This window comes from Capra hircus, chromosome 7, assembly GCF_001704415.2.
Source record: "Capra hircus breed San Clemente chromosome 7, ASM170441v1, whole genome shotgun sequence".
In the NCBI taxonomy this organism is placed as follows: domain Eukaryota; kingdom Metazoa; phylum Chordata; class Mammalia; order Artiodactyla; family Bovidae; genus Capra; species Capra hircus.
Genome location: NC_030814.1, coordinates 49,156,719 through 49,179,220, shown reverse-complemented (window position 1 = coordinate 49,179,220; position 22,502 = coordinate 49,156,719). Strand labels below are relative to the sequence as shown.

The window sequence follows — 22,502 nt, the reverse complement described above, 5'->3', positions numbered from 1 at the left end:
TGCATCATAGTATAATCTCTTGAAGTTACTTCTGGGAATTTGTATCAAATTCAGTGTGGATACAGCCCCACTGTAGAAGGCAGCGAGGTGGATGTTATCAGAGACTAGAGGATGTGATGCTTGGTGAGAAGTGGTGAAATGGGGAATGCTGGGACCTGTGATAACTCCGAACACAGACAATGAGTCTGGTAAACCGGCACCTCTAGAGAAGGGGTCAGAAAACAGGATGGGGGCAGAGTATGTCGTTGACAAGAAAAAAAAGAAAAAGAAATGAATTTAGAAAAGACTTAGTTGTTGTGTAAACAGGACTGAACAGAGAAAACTCAGAAACTCCGGAACTTAAAGCAATCTTTCATCCCTCATCAGGAAAAGATAAACCAGAGAACTGGCTTATCTGAGTGACAGCATTATCAAAATTCTTTGACAACAGTTGAGACCTCTCATACCCACTGTTTAAGGATTGAGGTGACTTGCAATAAATCTCTTCATTTGAACCAGAAATGGGAGGAAAGGTGAGGCTCTCCACCGAGGCTGATTCTGGCCTCAAGGAGTCTGAAGTTCACTTGGGAAAGTGCCAAGCCTCAGATAGAACTGTGGGCATGGCTCCTGGCACTCACAGAGGATTCGAATAGGTAAAAAGCCAACTGAGTTTTGGGGCATGCTCTCCTGGCCAAAAAGTTCAAGCTTACATGCAAAACTTTCTTGACTGTTGGAATCTTAAAATGGACTTTGAGGCCCCACCACCTGTAGGTAGGCCTCACCCTCTGGGATTTCAGCCTTTTCATTATCCTCCTTGATCACATAAGACATTAGAGGGGAATTCGCTGGTGGTCTAGTGGTTAGGACTCTGAGCTGTCCCTGATGAGGGCGCAGATTCAATCTCTGGGGAACTAAGACCCCACATGGTACAACCAGAAAAAAAACAGACACTAGAGAGTAAGCCTTCCCTGGGGGCTGAATCACTTCCTTTACTAACTTCCTGCCTTTCCCTCACCCTCTGCCTTAGGCCCCAGATGTGCCTCCACAGAAAACCATTGAAAAGCACTGATCAGATCCATGGTCTCATTCCATAGAGAGGCCACTTACTAAACTGGACTTGGGATTTGAACTCACAGCAGCTGACTAAGAATCCAGCCTCCTTTTCCAGCCTGCATGATCTTTGCCACCCTTTCGCATTGTCTCTTTGTTGCTCTCCCTGAGTGTGTGGCCTTCTTGGGTTTGGTTAGCGTTGATTTTTGAATGAGTGTGTTATGGACACGAATGCGCCTGCAATTCTGCACGTTTGGAGAAGAAACTTACGGGATGACTTTGATGTCTTCTTTGCCATGCAGGATGTAGTCAATTACCTTGTAAAAGTTGATTTCCTAGGCAGAAGAGAGAGAAATACATACTTTCAGAGTCTGAGACAGAACTCCAGCAGGAGTATGTCCTTGAGAAAGGCTTTGTTCTTCCCCCTGTGCCCTGTGGTTTTCCAGAAGCACTGGCCTGGCCCTCTGAGGCCGTGTCCCAGTGCCCCTGGAGCTCACTGTCAGCTGAGTCTCAAGATTCATCCTGCTCTTCCTTGGAGCCAGCTCACAGTGGCCAGGCAGGGGCTGGGATCTGGGGCTTCAAAAAGGAGTAGGAAGTGTTCCGAGGGGGCCTGGGGGTTCAGTACAAGGAGAAAAGATTACTGCTGGAGTCTAGTGAGAGAAGAAGATGGAAGGGGGCTCCTGTCCCATTAGCATCATCATTAACCCAGCCATCCTCCATGCGGAGTCAGCTTCACGGTCACAGCCCCTTCCTCCTTCACTCAGCTCCTCTCTACTTCGTCAGCTCTTTCAGACTTGCCTTCCCAATCATGCCCTATGCGTCCCACTCACTTTCCACCTCCTCCATCCTTCCTACCTCCTTGCACCATTAAAACCCCCATTCTCTTACAGTAGATCTGTTCAATTACATGAAAAATGTAATTGGGGAAAAATCCATTACCTTATTAAAATGTCTAAACACCTACATGTGGTAGGCATGTTAGCATTTTACAAATTCAAAAGCTGAGACCCAGAGAGGGGAAAGGACACATTTATTATAAGACAGTGAACTAGGATTAGAACCTAGGCCCTTGACTCCAGGCCGAGAGCTCTTTCTGCTGTGTCACTTAAGGGTCATCGGCTTAAATAGTGTGTTCCTCTCCATATCACCCTCACCTAGAACAAGGTTACTCAAAGTGTGGCCCCTGGATTGGTACCAGTGTCTACACTATTTATTACTATTCCATGATGAGATAAAAGCAGAAATTAGCAGTCAGCATTTAGAAAGTTTTACAGCAATTTGACTGAGTTATGTTATGTCTGCTGAAACTAATAATTTTTAAAAGACAACATTTTGTATGTCTTCTAAAATTTTTAGAAGACATTTTTTTCAAATATAGACCTTTATCATATCTTGAAAAGTATTAGTCCAAAATGAATTAGAAATTTTAAAAAATTATTCCTTAATCCAGGCATTTTGAGAAGTATCGCCCTAGAATTTAAAATGTAGATATCTGAGCCCACTCAGGCCACCTGACCTAGAACATCCACAAATAGAAATTCCTCATCTAGTCAAGGTACCTAGTTGATAGGCAATTGTGACCTGCAGGATCATGAGGGAGAAGGAGACACTCTGCCCCTCAATGCTCAGCATTGGAAGCAGTTACAGTGACTGTGCCCTTTCAGAGCACCCATGGCTGCTCCAGGGTAGGTAGGAACTCCCTGCAGCGGGAAGCATGCAGGGGGAGGCCAGGTGCCCCCCGCAGCACGATGAAATGGAGTCAGGAATAGATCTTTAGTGCAAAGACTCAGGCTCTGGTCTTGGTTCCACTTGGTGTCCTCTCTGGGCCCAGCTGTAAGATGGGTAGTACTTGTTTATTGCCAGTATCAAGTTGCAGAACTCTTTCTCCTCACAAAGCATAGGCCCTACTCCTAGAAAGCAGAGGAAAGCAATGCCACCCTGATGGGTGCAGAGTCCGGTACCTCGAGCTCCTGCATCTCTGGGTTCTCCCTTGCTGCCTGTCCTCTATTGCCCCATTCACCCCTCGCTGAGGCAGCCACTGTGGGAACCTAGGATTCTAAAGATAATCTGGGAATTTAAAGCACTGGGGAATCCATAAAGCCCATTCCAGCTTTGAGTCTAAGACTGTAGGTGGATAGTAAGCATGAATAGCCTCTTATAGATTAAAATGCACATATTCTTTGACTCAGTAATTCTACATATGCTAATAAACCCTATAGATATAGACCCAAATGTAGGTAAAAGCATTGTTTTCCCCACCTAGGGCTCTCAGCCAGACTGCTTTAAAAAGCCTAGAGATAGCTGATGTCCAGCCCTTGGAGATGATTAAAAAACAGTGCCTGTGCGTAGTGGGTGCTTGTCTCCAGAGTTGTATCTGTGCTGATAGGGAAAGGTGCCAAATATTCTCAGGTGGAAAAGTAAGGCACAAAATAGAATCATCACATTTGTCAAGGAGGGTGGTGGTGGAATACATACATTTGTTGTTGTTCGGTCACTAAGTTATGTCCAACTCTTTGAGACCCCACAGACTGCAGCATGCCAGGCTTTCCTGTCCTTCACTATCTCCTGGATTTTGCTCACATTCATGACCATTGAGTCGGTGATGCTATCTAACCATCTCATCCACTGTTGCCCTCTTCTCTTCTTGTCTTCAATCTTTCTTGGCATCAGGGTCTTTCCAATGAGTTGGCTTTTTGTATCAGGTGGCCAGAGTACTGGGGCTTCAGCTTTAGCATCAGTCCTTACAATGAATATTCAAGGTTGATTTCCTTTAGGATTGACTGGAATGATCTCCTTGCAGTCCAAGGGATGGTCAAAAGTCTTCTCCAGCACCACAATTTGAAAGCGTCAGTTCTTTGGCGTTCAACTTTCTTTATGGTCCAACTCTCACATCCATACCTGACTACTAGAAAAACCATAGCTTTGACTATATGAACCTTTGTCAGCAAAGTAATGCCTCTGCTTTTTAATATGCTGTCTAGGTTTGTCATAGCTTTTCTTCCAAAGAGCAAGCATCTTTTAATTTCATGGCTGCAGTCACCATCTGAAGTGATTTTGGAGCCCAAGAAAATAAAATTTGTCACTGCTTCTACTTTTTCCCCTTCTACTCACCATGAAATTATGGGACCGGATGCCACGATCTTAGTTTTTTGTATGCTGAGTTTTAAGCCAGCTTTTCCACTCTTCTCTATTACCCTTATCAAGAGGCTCTTCAGTTCCTCATCACTTTCTGCCATTAGAGTGGTATCATCTGCATATTTAAGGTTGTTGATATTTCTCTTGGCAATCTTGATTCCAGCTTGTGATTCATTGAGCCCAGGATTACTCTGCCTAAAAGTTAAATAAGCAGGGTAACAGTATACAGCCTTGATGTACTCCTTTCCCAATTTTGAACCAGTCCATTGTTCCATGTCCACTTCTAACTGTTGCTTCTTGACCTGCATACAGGTTTCTTAGGAGGCAGGTAAAGTGGTCTGGTATTCCCATCTCTTTAAGAATTTTCCACAGTTTGTTGTGATCCATATAGAAAAAGGCTTAAGTGTAGTCAATGAAGCAGAAGTAGATTTTTTTTGGAATTCCCTTGCTTTCTCTATGATCCAGTGCTAAGTTGCCTCAGTCATGTCCAACTCTTTGCAGTCCTATGGACTATAGCCCTTCAGGCTCGTCTGTCCATGGGATTCTCCAGGCAAGAATACTGGAGTGGGTTGCCATGCCCTCCCTCAGGGGATCTTCCCAATACAGGGATCAAACCCTTGTCTCTTATGTCTCCTGCATTGGCAAGCAGATTCTTTATCACTAGTGCCACCTGGGAATCCCTATTATCCAATGAATGCTGGCAATTTGATCTCTGGTTCCTCTGCCTTTTCCAAACCCAGCTTGTTTATGTGCATACAGAAATATCCATAGATATTTGAGAAAGATAGACCACTCATAGTGGCTGCCTAGCTGCTTCAAGGCAGGCTAGATTTCTGTACTGTGCCCTTTTGTATGATGTGAGCTCTTCTCTGTTCTCATGTATTACTTTTTCAGTAAATATAAACAAACTGTGCTAAGAACATTTTAAAACTATGAAGTCATATCCTATGGGCAGTTCTAGAAATCTGTTGGGCCTTTGGCAGAGCTGTTTCCTCTGGCTGGGGAGATGGCTTTCTTGCTTCAGGGTCATCTGTCCTTGGACCTGGGCTGTTCACTGCTCCCCAGGCAACCTGCTGGCTCTCTGGGCCTGGTAGACTGCCCTCTCCAGAGGTCTCTACCAGGTTCCTTCAGAAAGATGAGAGATGGTCTTTTTTCTTTTAAACTTACGTAAGACTCAGTTTTACCTTCACAGACAGCAACAGAAAAATCAGTGTTCTCTAGATAAATAAAACTTTTTCCACACACTGTAGCTCAGCCAAGTTACTTTCAAGGCCATATTCATGTAGGAGTCTACCCGCTTTTGGAAAATCAAAACTAAGCCATCAATGAGGGCCTTTGTCACCTTGCACCTAAGCAGCTGACACTGTAACACAGGGTCTTTGAGAGAGCCAGATATAGCCAGAGCCAGATCATCATGCATGGAAATATACCAGTTTTAAAAGAAGTGCCATTTTTGTTTTTTTCATGAAGCCTATGTAGCTGTTTTTCATAATGAAAGCACACACACATACAATGCTTTATTTTTAAAAGGAGATGAAGTGAGGTATAGCTGCTTTGGCAGAGCTTCAGACCCAAGATTCAGGGAGGTTAATTTGTCAAAATCCAGACAGAAACTGTGTTTCCAGCGTGAACATGGCAGATCAATTGTGAGAGTGATGTTAGAAGGCAACAGGGGATGTTAAGGAGCATGATTGCAATGATAGTTACCTGAAATAAAAGTATCCAGGGTTTGAAACTGTGTAAATGGTTTTTCCCCTTTAAGCCTTTAATGTCCTCTGCTATCCAATAGACATAAAAAGAATGTTGTTGCTGTTTAGTCGCTCAATCGGTATACAACTCTTGCCCCACGGACTGTAGCCTGCCAGGCGCCTCTGTCCAAGGGATTTCCCAGGCAAGAATACTGGAGTAGGTTGCCATTTTCTTCTCCAGGGGATCTTCCTGACCCAGGGATTGAACTCATGTCTCCTGCTTGTCAGGCAGACTCTTTACCGCTGAGCTACTTGGATACCTCCTCCATAAGCTGATGAGAAGAGTATATGACAGACTCCAGGTGAAGTGGCCGGCAGAGAGTGAGACTTACGTTGCCGTGGTTGTCGGAGTGCCTACCAAGTCGATTCACTTTAGCTACCATGGCCTGCCTCCTGCTAAGCTGCTAAGTCGCTTCAGTCGTGTCCGACTCTGTGCGACCCCATAGATGGCAGCCCACCAGGCTCCACCGTCCCTGGGATTCTTCAGGCAAGAACAGTGGAGTGGGTTGCCATTTCCTTCTCCAGTGCATGAAGGTGAAAAGTGAAAGTAAATTCGCTCAGTCGTGTCCGACTCTTCGCGACCCCATGGACTGCGGCCTACCGGGCTCCTCTGTCCATGGGAGTTTCCAGCCAAGAGTACTGGAGTGGGGTGCCATTGCCTTCTCCGATGGCCTGCCTAGGTCAGCTTGATTAGGTCAGCTTGATTACCTGGGTGTTCCAGATGAGGAAGGGGAGGCTGAGAGAGGTACCCAAGGCTACACGGGCAGCTGCTGGAGCAGAGACCTGAATTTAGTCTTTTTCCCTTCACCCTATGCTCTTTCCAGAAGATCTGCTTTTGTCCAGTCCTGTCCTGCTGTGTCTGGGCCCTGGCTCAGGCGTCTGTGTGTTTTCCTCACCAGCTGTGTCCTAAACATCAAACTGCCTTTGGAGATAAACTCGGTGATAGCATTCCATAGAAGAGAAAGTGGAGACCCTAAGGGGTTATTTGACCAAGCTCACCCTACAGGCTAGCAACCCACTAAGACCAAAGTTCTTTGTCTTCTGGCCTTTTCCATTGCAACCTAACATCTCACACTCTTGCAAGGACTAAGTCATTGCTGCATGAGGTGGAGGAGGGTTTGGGGAAGAAAAGCTTTGCCCATGAATGTGCTGGTCACCTCAGTGAAACTAAAGCTTCTGAAGTGATCAGATGATGAGCATCCCTTTTAGGCCGGGAGCTTAGTGAGAAAATGTCCTCTTCAGTTCAATCTTTTTAACAAAAAACAACAACATAAAAACCTTTTATTTACCCACTCCAGTACTCTTGCCTGGAAAATCCCATGGACGGAGGAGCCTGGTGCGCTGCAGTCCATGGGGTCGCTAAGAGTCGGACATGACTGAGCGACTTCACTTTCACTTTTCACTTTCCTGCATTGGAGAAGGAAATGGCAACCCACTCCACTGTTCTTGCCTGGAGAATCCCAGGGACGGGGGAGCCTGGTGGGCTGCCATCTATGGGGTCTCACAGAGTCGGAAACGACTGAAGTGACTTAGCAGCAGTAGCAGCATAGCCGATTAACAATGTGATAGTTTCAACTGGACAGCAAATGGCCTCAGTCAAACATATACATATGTATTCTCCCCCATCTTCAGTTCAATCTTAAAGATAGGGATCCTCAAGAGTGAAGAACCAGATAAGTTAGATAAGGCCTGATATTTTTCTAGGCCTTCTGGAGTTGGAGATGACCTCTGACCACAGGGCTCAGCTCATAAAGCAGCCCAGGAAACTGAAATTAATTGAGGTTGGTGGAGTCTGAAAGCTAGAATGGTCTCTACCCTAGTTCCTAAAATTCTAAATTTCTGGAAGAAACAAAACCAGCTCATATGTGAATCTGATGAAAACTCAGTAGTAACATCTCAACTATGCCAATACAGCAAGCTGTATTTAAAAAGGAAAAATGTCCCCAAACAGTTTTCTGATAGTAGCACATGATGTTGGACTTGCAGACTTAGTCCTCCAAAATAAAAACATGAAACTGTATGGGCAAAATAGTAGTTTGAAACTGGACAGCGGCAGATTATAAAGGTCATTTTGGATAAAGCACAGCAGACATTGTCGATTCCAAGGCTGAAATCTTTTTTGGTGTGTATATGAAGCTCACAGCCAGGGTGTTAATTCTGAATACCTAGAGTTTGAATTAAGGTTGAATAAAGTCTCTCTCTCTCTCTCTCTCTCTCTCTCTCTCTCTCTCTCTCTCTCTCTCTCTCTCTCTCTCTCTCTCTCACACACACACACACACACACACACACACTGTCCTTTATTTTGGGTAGTGTTAGTGTTGGCTAGGGGGAATCAGGCCTCCTAGCAGAAATGGTGTACCGTGTCGGACAGCCTGGAAGGTTTTGTGAGATGACTGGACTAAAGCTCAGCTCAGGATATAGCCATGCTGCTTACTTATTCTCTGTGGCCTCTGCTAAAGTCATTCCACAGGTTCTCTAGGCCATTGGAGTGCCAGGTCTGTTTACCCTGCTTCATCTTTGCATCCCCACATATTTCATTACAGCTTCTCCAAAGTGTTTATGTCTCATCTTTAAAATGTAGCAATAGTAGGAGGCCAGAGGTCATACACTGAAATGCCAAGGGAGACCTAACAGAAACAAAACGAGAGGAGGCAGCCAGGGGTTCACAAGAGGGAGTCAGGGGGACTGTGGCAAACTAGGGAGCTCAGGCCAGGTTGCAAGGAGGCAGCTGCTACTCAGCTCCAGTCAAATTTAACCTGTGGGATGGGGGTGGGGGAGCTGTGCAGTTTTGAATGATCTGCCACCTTTTCAAAAGAATCTGAGAATCTAGACATTTGTTGGAAATAAAGAATTAAAAAACTTTCATAGCTAAACATATTTATCTATTGACTGGAAATGAACTTCCAGCTATCAACGTGTACATCTAGATTAGATTTTGAGATTATCCACATACACTGAATTATTTACATACAGCTTTAATAGTCTACAGTTCTGCTGAGTGAATCCTTAAGCAGGTTGCTTGATCTTTCTGGACTTCTTTCCCCATCTATGGAATAAGAATAGTTTTCCTCTTCTGTCACTCCCATCAGGTTGTTGTGAAACTCCAGGGAGATATTAAAACACCTTGCAAAATACAGGGCTTGAGCAATCATGAGGAATTACCATAATTTCAACAGTGACGACCCAACCCAGAAGAGGTAAATACCTAAGTGGTAGAGAAACTTCAGCAGGGCCTACAGTGTCTTACATTATATTTCATTAAACATTTGTTCATACTGAGCAGGCCAGAGGGAGACCTACCCTTCCATCCGGAGTCCTGGGACCAGCGTAGGGTGGAGCCTCACCCATCAGGACTGGCCACACGTCAAAAAATTCCTAGGATGAGAAAAACAATAATTATGCGTCTTGAAAGCAGATCAAAAAAGGAGATTAAGAAAAGCAGACTCACCTGGGTGAGTCATCTATCACTGAAATTTGGAAGATGGGAAGAACTCAGTGGAACCTAAGCTTGGCAGGGCTGCAAGATTCCCTAGACTTGGAAAAAGTCAATTATGTCTGTGCTTTGAAATATATCAGTATTATCAGAACTGGATCTGTCTAATCAATAACCAAGAATTGGGAGGTGAGCAAGAGCAACCGCATACTTCTTCTGCTGTGGGACATGAGAAGGAGAAAGGGGACTCTATGGCCAAGAAATTTACCTTACATACCTGCTAAACATGTGATCAAATGTTTAGCTAGAACAATAGCTTACAGTATCATTTATAGTGGTGAAAAATTAGAAAAAACCTACGATGGCACAATGGTAAAGAATCTGCCTACAATGAAGGAAACATGGGTTTAATCCGTAGGTCAGGAAGAGTCCCATGGAATAGGAAATGGCAACCCACTCCAGTATTCTTGCCTGGAGAGCCTCATGGACAGAGGAGCCTGGAGGGCTACACTCCATAGATTCACAAAGAGTTGGATATGACTTAGTGACTGAGCACGAAGTATTCAAAAGGAGGATACTTATTAAATCAATTTTGATACATCTAGTAACAAGCATATTACAGATGTGTATGTATTGATTAAAAAGATGTCCATGATACATCAATGAGTAAAAAATGTGAAGTGATAAAGATACATAGATCATGTGATCCCCAATGGTTTAACCCTATATAGAAAATGCTCTCAAAGAATTCACAACAAAGCATTAACAAATGATTTCCTCGTGAGGATTGGAATGAGATTATTTAGCAATTCTTCCTTAATAAAATGTATGGCTTTCATAATAAAAAAAATTTTTTTCCAAATAAGGAAAGGGAAACAATGGTGCCAAATATGGACAGATAGACCTTTATCTGAGCTTCAACAGGAAAGGATGATATCTGTAAGATAACTGGCAAAGACAGGGGCAGAGAGAGGAGAGAAAAGGGTCAGCAAAGGCTCTGCATGGTCACGCAGCCCCAGGAGAAGAAACTGACTAGGACGCCACACAGGCTTCCTTGCTGCTTCTCCTCTGGCTTTTCTACAACACATGCTCCTGCACACTTGGGTTGGGCCAAATCTGGGCCTGAGGAGGAGGTCTCTGTCCTCCAGAGCCTCTCTGTTCACCTATCTGCTATGTTTAGACACAGTGATCCACTCACTCTGGGTTACCATGGGCAGGATGTCAAGCCGCTCTGCTTCTTGGACTCTCTCTCTCTCTCATTTGAAAACATTTGTCGTGGTGGTTTGTCTGCTCTTATACCATCCAGAGGGCAAGCAGATGGGAAATGAAGTCCACATGAAATTCACATTTCACATCCTCACCCTTCTGCCCAGGTGGACTCTTCCTCTTGACTATCGACAACAGGAAGCAATTCAGTTCTGGGTGAAAATGAGAGCTGGGGACCTACCTAAGCTCCACAGCATGCTTCGTGCTGGATAGAGACAAGGTAGGGTTCATGCCCAGAGGAATCTACTATCTCATGGAGGAGACAACTAAGCCTTTGAGTGACTTTAATAAGGTAGCCAGGGTAAGAATCAAAACAGTAATAAAAAGAGAACACAAATGTTAGAGGAGACCAGAAGAAGGATATCAGGCTGACACTGTCAAGGTCAAACACTGCATGGTTTTGAAGACTGTCCTGAGGAGAAGCAGATGTCAACAAAGTGTGGGCTGGAATGTGGGGCATGTCTGTGCCTGCCTTCCTCTGTCTTTGTCTCTCTTTCATTTCTAAACAGCCTTCCTGAGATATAATTCATACACCATGTGACTTGCCCAACTTAAGTGTACAATTCAGTGGCCTTTATTGACATTTTTCACAAAGTCAATACTTCAGTTAAGAATTTAGCTATCTAGGGTAGGGCAAGGTGGCGGGGGAGGGGGAAGAGAACCAGTTCTTAGAGTGATTATAGGCAACCCAACCCACTTCTAATTGCTAGATTGTTCCATCTATTGGGGATGACTACATCAGGATATTCTCACTTAAATGTGACTTTCCCTTTTGAGGGAGAGTTCAAAAGAAACAGAGGGCAGAATGCTGCAGCTCAGAGCTGTGTTTTGATCTTTTAAAATAAAAACTGAGCACCTTAAAATGGACTCTTGAATTCAACTACTCAGAAATTCTTCTGATTAGAAAAGAACCATTCCCACATGGAAGATATAGGGAGATTCCTTTAAAAACTAGGAAGAAAACCACCATATGACCCAACAATCCCACTCCTAGGCATATACCCTGAGGAAACCAAAATTTAAAAAGACACATGTATCCCATTGTTCACTGCAGCACTATTTACATAGCTAAAACATGGAAGCAACCTAGATGTGCATCGACAGACGAATGGATAAAGAATTGGTGGTATATATACACAATGGAATATTACTCAGCCATAAAAAGAATGCATTTGAGTCAGTTCTGATGAGGTGGATGAACCTAGAACCTATAATACAGGGTGAAGTGAGTCAGAAGGAGAAAGATGAATATCGTTTTCTAACACATATATACGGAATCTGGAAAAATGATCCTGAAGAATTTATTTACAGGGCAGCAGTGGAGAAACAGACATAGAGAATAGATTTATGGACATGGGGAGAGGGGAGGGGAGGGTGAGATGCATGGAAAGAGTAACACGGAACTCACATTACCATATGTAAAATAGATAGCCAATGGGAATTTGCTGTATGGCTCAGGAAACTCAAATAGGGGCTCTGTATCAATCTAGAGGGGTGGGATGGGACAGGAGATGGGAGGGAGGTTCAAAAGGGAGGGAATATATGTGTACCTATGGCTGATTTGACAGAAAACAACAAAATTCTGTAAAGCAATTATCCTTCAATGAAAGATAAATTAATTAAAAAAAAGAACCATTCATTTATATGAATTCATTTAGTGCTTGCTGAAGGAGTATCAGTGTTATTGCTGGATTTAGCCATGTTTGGCAAAATATTTGATTCAGGAATTTACCAAAATCAAAGGGACGGCTGCACTAATACCAGAAGTTCCCTGAAATCAGTATATGACTCAACTGCGCCAGAGTCACTTAGGGAGCTATTTTAAAGTCAAAAATCAGAATAATAAACCCACGAATATATGAAAATCTGATATATTGTAAAATGGCATATCAAAATGGTGGCATTTCAAAACAGTAGAGAAAGGGTGGACTATTCTTTAAATGGGAAATTATGAGGACATCACAAAATTTATCCCTACCTTATAACATATTAATAATTTCAAGATGAGTAAAAGATGAAAATATATTAATCAAAGCACATCAGGTTATTTCAGACTATAATATTAAGGTTGAGGAAGTCTTTCTTAAACAAAATTCAAAACACAGAAGCCATAAAATTTAAATCTTCTGTATGATGAAAGATGCCATAGACAAAGTTAAAATATAACCCACAGGTGACAGATACATAATCCATATAAGTGAAAGTGAAGTCGCTCAGTCATGTCTGACTCTTTGCGACCCCATGGACTGTAGCCTACCAAGCTCCTCTGTCCATGGGATTTTCCAGGCAGTAGTACTGGAGTGGATTGCCATTTCCTTCTCCAGATATAATATAAAGCACTCATATTTCAATAAGATATAGACAAAGAATTCAATTTTAAAGGTGGAAAAATGGGCAATATATTGCACAGAAAAACTTGGGCAATATATGTAAAAAGAAAAGTTAATTACAAATAAATATATAAAATATATTTACCCTTCTATGATAATCAGTGGGAAAAAAACAATTAGAAAAAAAGAATAATAACATTTTTTGCTGGTTTAAGTAGGAAAAATAAAAAAGATTTATGATACACAGAATTGGGGGCAGGAGTTTGGAGGAAGGGAACTCTCATGCAGTGCAAGTGGGAGTATTAAATGATTTAGCCTTTAGAGGGAAAATTTGGGGAAAGCGAAATAAAAATTTTTTCTTAGTAATCTACTTCTACACCTTTGTTCTATAGATAGTCTCTGTCAAGTGGGCAGGAATTTAACTCCAAGGTTGTTCATTACAGCATTGCCTTTAATTGCAAGACTATCCAGAAATGATTTAAATGCCCAGAAATAGGGGAAAGGATAAATTAATTATGGTATACCCATACTATTTTTAAAGATGAGGTAAATCTATGTGGACTAAAGAACAAAGAAAGAGGATTTCTACTACTACCAATGGTAGCCAGTCTGTTTCAAACCAATCCGCCAACTGAGAATTATCATGAAATCTGGACTGTGTATATGTATGTGTGTATGTGTATATAAACATTTACGTGAAGGAATCATAGCGCTGGCAAGGCAGCAATAATTTGATGGGCCAAGATCTCACAGAGAAGGGAAGCCCAGAGATATGAGCCTGATGCCTGATTCAACTTTTCCTCTTACTGACACCAAAGATGTTGTGGAGCAACTGGAAAGGTGCGCAAAGCTTTCAGTAGACCTTCTTGGCTAGTAGGACAAGGTTGAAATTCAGGACCTACCTAAAAGGAGGCATCCTTGAAAACAACCCAGGTTTCTAGCTGGTCCTTCCTAAAGATTTATACTCTAATAGTTAAAGTAAATCAAAAACAGAATAACCCTCACAAAAACTGAAGACCAGCTTCAAATTGGCTCAGTCCTCGATTAGACTCAGATACTCTGCCTTTGTCTCAACTTATAACCAGAAGTAACATAAATGCCCTTTGGAGGAATACAGCATTGCCAAGAGTTTCAAATCATCTCTAAAACATTTTATACAGATTTCTAGTGTTCAAACAAAAATAAATGGGCATGTACAAAATAGGGATTAACTGAAAAATCAAGAAATAAAGCAGATTATAGAAAGAGGAACCATAGAATATATATGTGTACTGAAAAAATATGTACTAGAGTGTTTATGATAGCAATATTCATAAAAGCCCAAACTGGAAAATTCAAATGTCTATCAGTGGTAGAATAAATAAATACTTTGTGGATTACTCATATAATGGAATATTCTACAAGAATGAACATTAATGAACTAATTAATGAAAATTGATGACTATGATGAGCAATAAGAATGAATCTTACAGCCCAAATTTTGATCAAAAGAAGTCAGACACAGAAGAGTATAATTCCATTTATATGAATTTCAAAATTAGGAAAAGCTAACATGGCTTTAAAGGTCAGAAAGTGGTTACCTTTTGGGAGGAAGGAATGGGAGTTACTAGAGAGAGGTAAGAAAGGGGTTTCTGAGGGGCCAGTAATGTTCTATTCCTTAATCTTGGTGGTAGTTAAGTGGAATGTTCACTTCGTGATAATTCACTGAACTATTTTCCTGTAATAGTGCTTTTCTCTCTGTGTTTGTTATATATACATATATTATTTAAAAATCCACATGTACTACTATGGAATTATGTTTGTAGAGCATTATGTAAAAAAGGCAGATTATCGTGTTGCCCAGCAATTTATTTTTTAAATTGGGTTATCTTTTTATTGTTGAGTACTAAGAGATTTTTGTTTTCCCCTTCATGAGCAAACATCAAACTTGAAAAAAAGATGGAAGTATAGTTGATTTAAAGCATTGTGACAGTGTCAGCAAAGTGATTATTATATATTTTTTCCATTATTTTTTAAACTAACAAATGTATCATGACTATTTTATTTATTTATTTTTTAATATTTATTTGACTGCACCTGGTCTTCAATGCAGTGCACAGGATCTTTGATCTTTTGCTGTGGTATGAAAACTTTTAGTTGCAGTACATAGGATCTAGTTCCCGACCAAGGATCAAACCTGGGCCCCCTGCATTGGGACCACAGAGTCTTAGCCAGTGGACCACCTTCCGTTGTAGGTTATTACAAGATACTGAGTATAAGTCCCTGTGCTATACAGTAAATTCTTGTTGCCTGTCTATTTTATATATAATAGTTTGTATCTGTTAATCCTATACTCCTAATTTTAAGAGTTCTTTTCATATTTTACATACTTGTCTTTTCAAAAGCTTTCTTCATTACTGTCCTTTCAAGCACAAAAGTTTTAAATTTTTATGAAGCCCAGTTTATGTGTTTTTCCTTTGTTACTTGCACTTTTGATGTCATATCCGAGAAACCATTGCCTTATCCAGGGCCACAAAGATTTGCATCGATATTTTCTTTTTTTAAAAGTAATTTATTTCTTAATTGAAGGATAATTGCTTTACAGAATTTTGTTTTCTGTCAAGCATCAACATGAATCAGCCATAGGTATACCTATGTCTCCCCAATCGTGAACCTCCTTCCCATCTCCCTCCCCACCCCACCCCTCTAGGTTGATACAGAGCCCCTGTTTGAGTTCCCTGAGTCATAGAGCAAATTCCCATTCGCTGTCTATATTACATAAAGTAATATAAGTTTCCATGTTACTCTCTCCATACATCTCACCCTCTCTTCCCCATGCCCCACCCTGTGTCCTCTCCATTGCTGCCCTGCAGATAAGTTCATAGGTACCATATTTCTAGATTCCTTGTTTGTTTGTTTGGCTGAATCACATGGCTTTCAGGCTCTTAGTTCCCCAACCAGGGATTGAACCTAGGCCCTGGGCAATGAAAGCGCTAAGTCCTACCCAATGGACCACCAGGGACAGACAATATTACAATAGTACACAATATTTATCTTTCGTTTTCTGACTTACTTCACTCTGTATAATAGGCTCTAAGTTTGTCCACCTCATTAGAACTGACTCAAATGTGTTCCTTTTAATGGCTGAGTTATATTACATTATATATATATATATATACCACAGCTTCTTTATCCACTCATCTGCCAGTGGACATCTAGGTTGCTTCCATGTTCTAGCTATTGCAAATAGTGTTGCAATAAACACTGGGGTACATGAACCTTTTTCAGTTTTGGATTTCCTCAGGGTATATGCCTAGGAATGGGATTGCTGGGTCATATGGTGGTTTTATTTCTAGTCTTTTTAAGAAATCTTCATACCATCTTCCATAGTGGTTGTATCAATTTACATTCCCACCAACAGTGCAAGAGGCTTCCCATTTCTCCACACCCTCTCCAGCATTTATTGTTTGTAGACCTCTTGATGATGGCCATTCTGATCAGTGTGAGGTGGTATCTCATTGGAGTTTTGATTTATATTTCTATAATAATGAGCGATGTTGAGCATCTTTTCATGTTTTTGTTAGCCATCTGTATGTCTTCTTTGGAGAAATGTCTGTTTAGGTCTTTTCCCAACTTTTTGATTGGATTGTTTGTTTTTCTCGTATTGACTTATATGAGCAGCTTGTATATTTTGGAAATTAATCCTTTGTCAGTTGTTTCGTTTGCTATAATTTTCTCCCATTCTGAGGGTTGTCTTTTCACTTTGTTTATAGTTTCCTTTGCTATGCAAAAGCTTTTAAGTTTAATTAGGTCCCACTTGTTTTACATCTATATTTTCTTTTAAGAGTTTTTATAGTTTAAGGTCTGTGGTCCATTTTGAGTTAATTTTTGTATATGATGTGAAGTAGGGCCCCAAATTCATTCTTTTGTGTGTGGCTATCCAGTTGTTCCAGCACCATGTGTTAAAAGGACTATTCTAAAAAAAAAAAAAAAAAAAGGACTATTCTTTTGCCTTTGAATGGTCTTGGCACCCTAGTTGAAAATCAACTGACCATGGTTTTTATATGTGACCACAATTTTTTATATGTGGTTTGCTAGTATTTTGTTGAAGATATTTTGCCTCTGTATTCAGATAATATGTTGATCGGTATGATTTTTTTCTTGTAATATGTTTGGTATCAGGGTAATATTGGCCACATAGAATGAGTAGAGAAATGTTTCATCCTCTTCTATTTTTGTAAGAGTTTGTGAAGTATTTGTATTATTTTTTCTTTAAACACTTGGTGGAATTTATCAGTGAAAATATCTGACTGTGGGCTTTTCTTTGGAGGAAGCTTCTTTTTTTTAATTACCAACTCTATCTCTTTATTTGTTATAGGTCTAGTCAGATTTTCTATTTACTCTTTTTAATTTAATTTTTATTTTATTTTTTCTTTTTTGACAATAATTATTACTTTGGCTGCACCATGCAGCATGTGGGCTCTTAGTTTCCCGACCAGGGATTGAACGCATGCCCCCTGTAGTAGAAGCACAGTCTTAACCACTGGAAAACCAGGGAAGTCCTAAATTTTATTTCCTAATGGAGTATAGTTGATTTACAATGTTACGATATTTTCAGGTATATGGCTAAGTGATTCAGTTATATAAAAACATTATCCATTCTTTTTTTAGATTCTTTTCCCGGAGTAGATTTCCCTGTTATACAGTAGGTCCTTGTAGATTATTTCATATATTTATTAGTGTGTATCTGTTAATCCCAAACTCCTAATTTATCCCTCCCTTTTGCATTTCCCCTCGAGTAACCATAAGTTTGTTTTCAAAATCTGTGAGTCTGTTTCTGTTTTGTGTACAAGTTTATCAATTTTGTAGATTCCATGTATAAGTGATATCATATGATATTTGCTTTTGTCTGTCTGAGTTACTTTACTTAGTATGATAATCTTTAGGTCCCTCCATGTTGCCACAAATGGCATTATTGTATTCTTTTTCCAGCTGAGTAATATGCCACTATATATATTGGGTTGGCCAAAAAGTTCATTTGAGTTTTTCCATAACATCTTCTTTCCATGTCTTGGCTATTGTGAATAGTGCTGCTATGAACATAGGGATACATGTATCTTTTTGAATTACAGTTTTGTCTGGATATATATCCAGGGATGAGATTACTGGATCACATGATAATTCTATTTTTAGTTTTCTGAGGAACCTCTATACTATTCTCCATAGTGACTGTACCAATTTACATTCCCACCAACAGGGTAGGAGGGTTCCCTTTTCTCCCCACTCTCTCCAGCATTTATTATTTGTAGACTTTTTGATGATTAGCTCGGCAATTTTGAAACTGTTCCTCAGAAGATTCTAATTTACTGTCACATTTGGGAGCCTCTGGACTAGACCTAAGGTCTTTTCCAACCCCAGATTCTGTAATTCATTTATTCATTCAACCAAATATTTGGAGGATCTCTACTGGGCTGTGTACTGCATGCAACATGACAAAGGGCACAAAATGAAACCGACAGTTTAGTCTTAGGACTTTGGAGAGGAAATGTGTGTAGGTAACTCTGGAACTCTGTGCCAAGGCAGAAAATGATTAGCTGCAATGACAGGCAGAGAAAGAACAATGGGAGAGTCAGTTTGGTAAAACCTGGCTGAAGAAACTGGCTGGAGGCCATTTGAGTCTCTCTGCCTCCTTAGCCAACATGGCCTCAGAGCATTCTGAGAGGCCAGATCTAAGTATGTACCCCCACTTCCACGGCCTGGATGAGCTCTGGTCTCCACACACCATAGGAGAGGCTTCTGCCCACCTTTGAGTGTATTTTCTGACAGTTTCTAAAGTTGGCAACTTTCTTCTTGCTGCACTTTCACCTCACATGGAAACTTCTTTATCACTCACCTTTACCACCTCATCATGCCTTTTCCTCACATGCTCATTTTTTCCCTAAGGACTAGGGAAGATATAGGTTATTTTTCCTCCCCTGTGCCCTGGAATGCCTTGTCCTCTGTAAAGGCTGGTACTCCTCTCCTCAGTGTAAAAGACCTATGAAAAACCTTTCATAACCATCTACCTCCTGCCAGCCATTTCCCTGTGCAGCCAAATTCATGACACAAGGCTGGGTTCCACCTGGTATATAGCTGCTATATATTTAACCTGTTCTTGGAAATGTCTGCTCTTAAGTGTTCTCACCTTCTGTTTGGTCATGTCTAAGAGCCCCACAGAGTATCTGTCACAGTTGAGGAAGGCGCGGACTGTGTACAGGGCTTTGTGGAACTGCCTCTCAATGTCTGTAAGCTCTTCAAAGACTTTGCTCCCAGACCACAGCAGTATCTGAAGAAATACAAAAACATAGTTAGTGTTCCTGAGGCACAGAACAGCAGCTCACAATAACCAAGAATAACTGTCCCTGTTTTGTGGATGGAGAAAATGACGTTCAGAGAGGTGAATAATGGGGCAGCTTCTATTGGGTCCAACTCTTTCCAATTCTTTTATTTCCTAGGTTGCTAACAACAGTGATAACAACAAACATTGACAGAGCCCAAGTATCCTATATACTTTATCCCATAATTAGCCCCATTTTTCAAAAGAGGAGGCTGAAGCTGGGAGAGGTTAAATGATTTGCTCAAGGTCTTAGAACTGGTAAACGGCTTAGCAGGGATTCAAATACAAGCTGGCTGACATGAAAGCATATATGTGCAGTCACCCTGGGTTACAGCTTTACAGACGTCCATGACTCATGCACTCCAGGGATGCTGGGAGAGACTGTTCGATACTTCCCAGGCACTTCTGTCACTACTGCCTTCTAGTTGAGCACATCAGTGCTTCAGGAAGAGGACACCTTCAGTCCTAGTCCATTCCCTCAAGTCAAGCCCTTTACCTGGCCACGCCGAGTCTCACAGTTGTGCAGGTAACTCAGGTGGAACACCTTCATGATTAGATTTGCAAAGTTGAGGTACTTGAGAAGAATCTGAAAATCAAACAGCATGAGGAGAAACAGATGAGAAGGAGAAATCCCTCTTCTGGCCATTTCTACCATCAGCCAATAAGTTTGAACATTTTCAAAGCTTCATCTGAGACAGTTTGAGCAGATGGATCATGGAAAGCTGACTCATAAAATGTTGCATTATGTGAGGGTAAAACTCACAGAATGTAGAACGTCAATGTTATTAGAAGTGTATTCATGAGAAGTTGCTAGTGTTCATTGAGTTTGCAGGCCCCGTGATAAGTCAAGTATATATGTTATCCTGATGGCCACAAATGACCTCAAGAGATAGATACTCGATTATCCCCATTTTACAAATAAGTAATCTGAGGTTCAGAAAAATGTGCCCAAGTCAAACAGATATTAGCAGAACCAGAATCATTATCCTTACATTCTTATCTCCAAAGCCCAACATCTTAATGATTATCCTGTCCTGCCTCCCTCACAGATCATCAGACCGCTAACTTCCTTATCTTACAGAGCGGAAAGCCAAGATCAGGACAAATAGCAAGGGTCAGAGGATTTGTGAGCTGGGAGAATGTGCTGGCGTGGCCAGCCCAGCAATTTCTAAGCACTCTTACCTCTTCATCATTCTTGGTGAAGTGGGGCCCATCCACTTTATTCACAGCCATGATTATGGCCACCACGTCCTTCCCATTCATTATGGGAGAAGCCAAGATGTTCTTAGTCTGGTACTCTGTGAGGGTGTCCACGAAGTCACAGAAATGCTCATCCTGAAGGTAGACAAAGAAAAGCATGAGTGGGCAGAGGAAGAGCAAAGACAGGAAAACAACCCAGAGCCCCAGGTGCCCATGGTTGCTGTTGTTGTCCAGTCACTCAGTCATGTCTGACTCTTTGCAACCCCATGGACTGCAGCACACCAGGCAACCCAGGCCTTCACTGTCTTCTGGAGCTTGCTCAAATTCATGTCCATTGAGTCAGTGATGCCATCCAACCATCTTGTCCTCTGTTGTGCTCTTCTCCTCCTCCTTTCAATCTTTCCCAGCATCAGGGTCTTTTCTAATGAGCTGGCTCTTCACATCAGGTGGCCAAAATATTGGAGATTCAGCTTCAGCATCAGTCCTTCCAATGAATATTGAGGGTTGATTTCCTTTAGGATGGACTGGTTGGATCTCCTTGCCAAGGGACTCTCAAGAGTCTTCTCCCACACCACAGTTCAAAAGCATCAGTTTTTTGGCACTCAGCCTTCTTTATGGTCCAACTCTCACATCCATACATGCTGCTGCTGCTACTGCTGCTAAGTCACTTCAGTCGTGTCCGACTCTGTGCGACCCCATAGATGGCAGCCCATCAGTCTCCCCCATCCCTGGGATTCTCCAGGCAAGAACACTGGAATGGGTTGCCATCTCCTTCTCCAATGCATGAAAGTGAAGTCACTCAGTCATGTCCGACCCTCAGTGACCCCATGGACTGCAGCCTTCCAGGCTCCTCCATCCATGGGATTTTCCAGGCAAGAGTACTGGAGTGGGGTTCCATTGCCTTCTCCATCCATACCTGACTGCTGGAAAAACCATAGATTTGACTAGATGGACCTTTGTCAGCAAAGTAATGTCTCTGCTTTTTAATATGCTATCTAAGTTGGTCTTAGCTTTTCTTCCAAGGAGCAAGCATGTTTTAATCTCATGGCTACAGTCTCCATTTGCAGTGATTTTGGAGCCCAAGAAAATAAAGTCTCACTGTTTCCATTGTTTCCCCATCTATTTGCCATGATGTGGTGGGACCAGATTCCATGATTATCATTTTTTGAATGTTGAGTCTTAAGCCAGCTTTTTCACTCTCCTCTTTCACTTTCATCAAGAGGCTCTTTAGTTCCTCTTTGCTTTCTGCCATAAGGGCGGTGTCATGTGCATATCTGAGGTTACTGATATTTCTCCAGGCAATCTTGATTCCTGCTAGTGCTTCATTCAGCCCAGCGTTTCTCATGATGTACTCTGCATAGAAGTTGAATAAGCAGGATGACAATATATAGCCTTGATGTACTCCTTTCCCAATTTGAAACGAGTCTGTTGTTCCATTTCCTGTTCTAACTGTTGCTTTTTGACCTGCTAGAGGTTTCCCGAGAGACAGGTAAGGTGGTCTGGTATTCCCATCTCTTTAAGAATTTTCCACAGTTTGCTGCAGAGGTGGGGTAAAGAAGCTCCCCATTCTCTTGTTGACAAAAGAATGAAGCCAGTTCCATCTACTCCCCTTCATCAGGGACAAGGCAATTAGAGATAATTTCTGCCCTGGAAGTCTCCAAAATCCAGTAGAAGAAACTCTGAAATACAGCTTACAAAGGGTTATGGAGACATGAGCAAAGCACTGGAGGGACCCAAGGATGGAGGTGGAGGGTTGGCTTTGTCTGTGGAGGAAGATTTTGAGAAGGCTCTCTTCCTTTGATGACAGTTAAGTGTAAATCAGAAACTTGAGTGAGGAAGAGACCTTAGTGAGTATCATTGTCACATTTGCTAGCAGGTGTTGTGTGTGGCGCTTTGCCTGCATCAGCTCACTGTATTCTTCCCAATAACCCCAGAAATGGGACCATTAGCAGTTCATCTTACAAAGGGGGAAACTGAAACTCAAGATTAACATTACTTATTACTTG

The 22,502-nt window shown here is 41.6% G+C and overlaps 1 protein-coding gene across 2 annotated transcripts in view; it reads right to left on the bottom strand.

Moving 5' to 3' along the window:
* PDE6A (phosphodiesterase 6A) overlaps positions 1-22,502 on the bottom strand; it is a 77,193-nt gene that overhangs the window by 44,835 nt on the left and 9,856 nt on the right. Inside the window, exons 2-6 of one of the 2 annotated variants that reach the window (XM_005683158.3) lie at positions 20,479-20,631; positions 19,793-19,882; positions 19,105-19,245; positions 9,213-9,287; positions 1,300-1,364 (exon numbers count right to left, since the gene is read on the bottom strand). In XM_005683158.3, coding sequence (XP_005683215.1) covers positions 1,300-1,364; positions 9,213-9,287; positions 19,105-19,245; positions 19,793-19,882; positions 20,479-20,631 — 524 coding nt within the window. The remainder of the gene's footprint in view (positions 1-1,299; positions 1,365-9,212; positions 9,288-19,104; positions 19,246-19,792; positions 19,883-20,478; positions 20,632-22,502) is intronic. The other variant, XM_005683159.3, reaches the window with a different exon arrangement.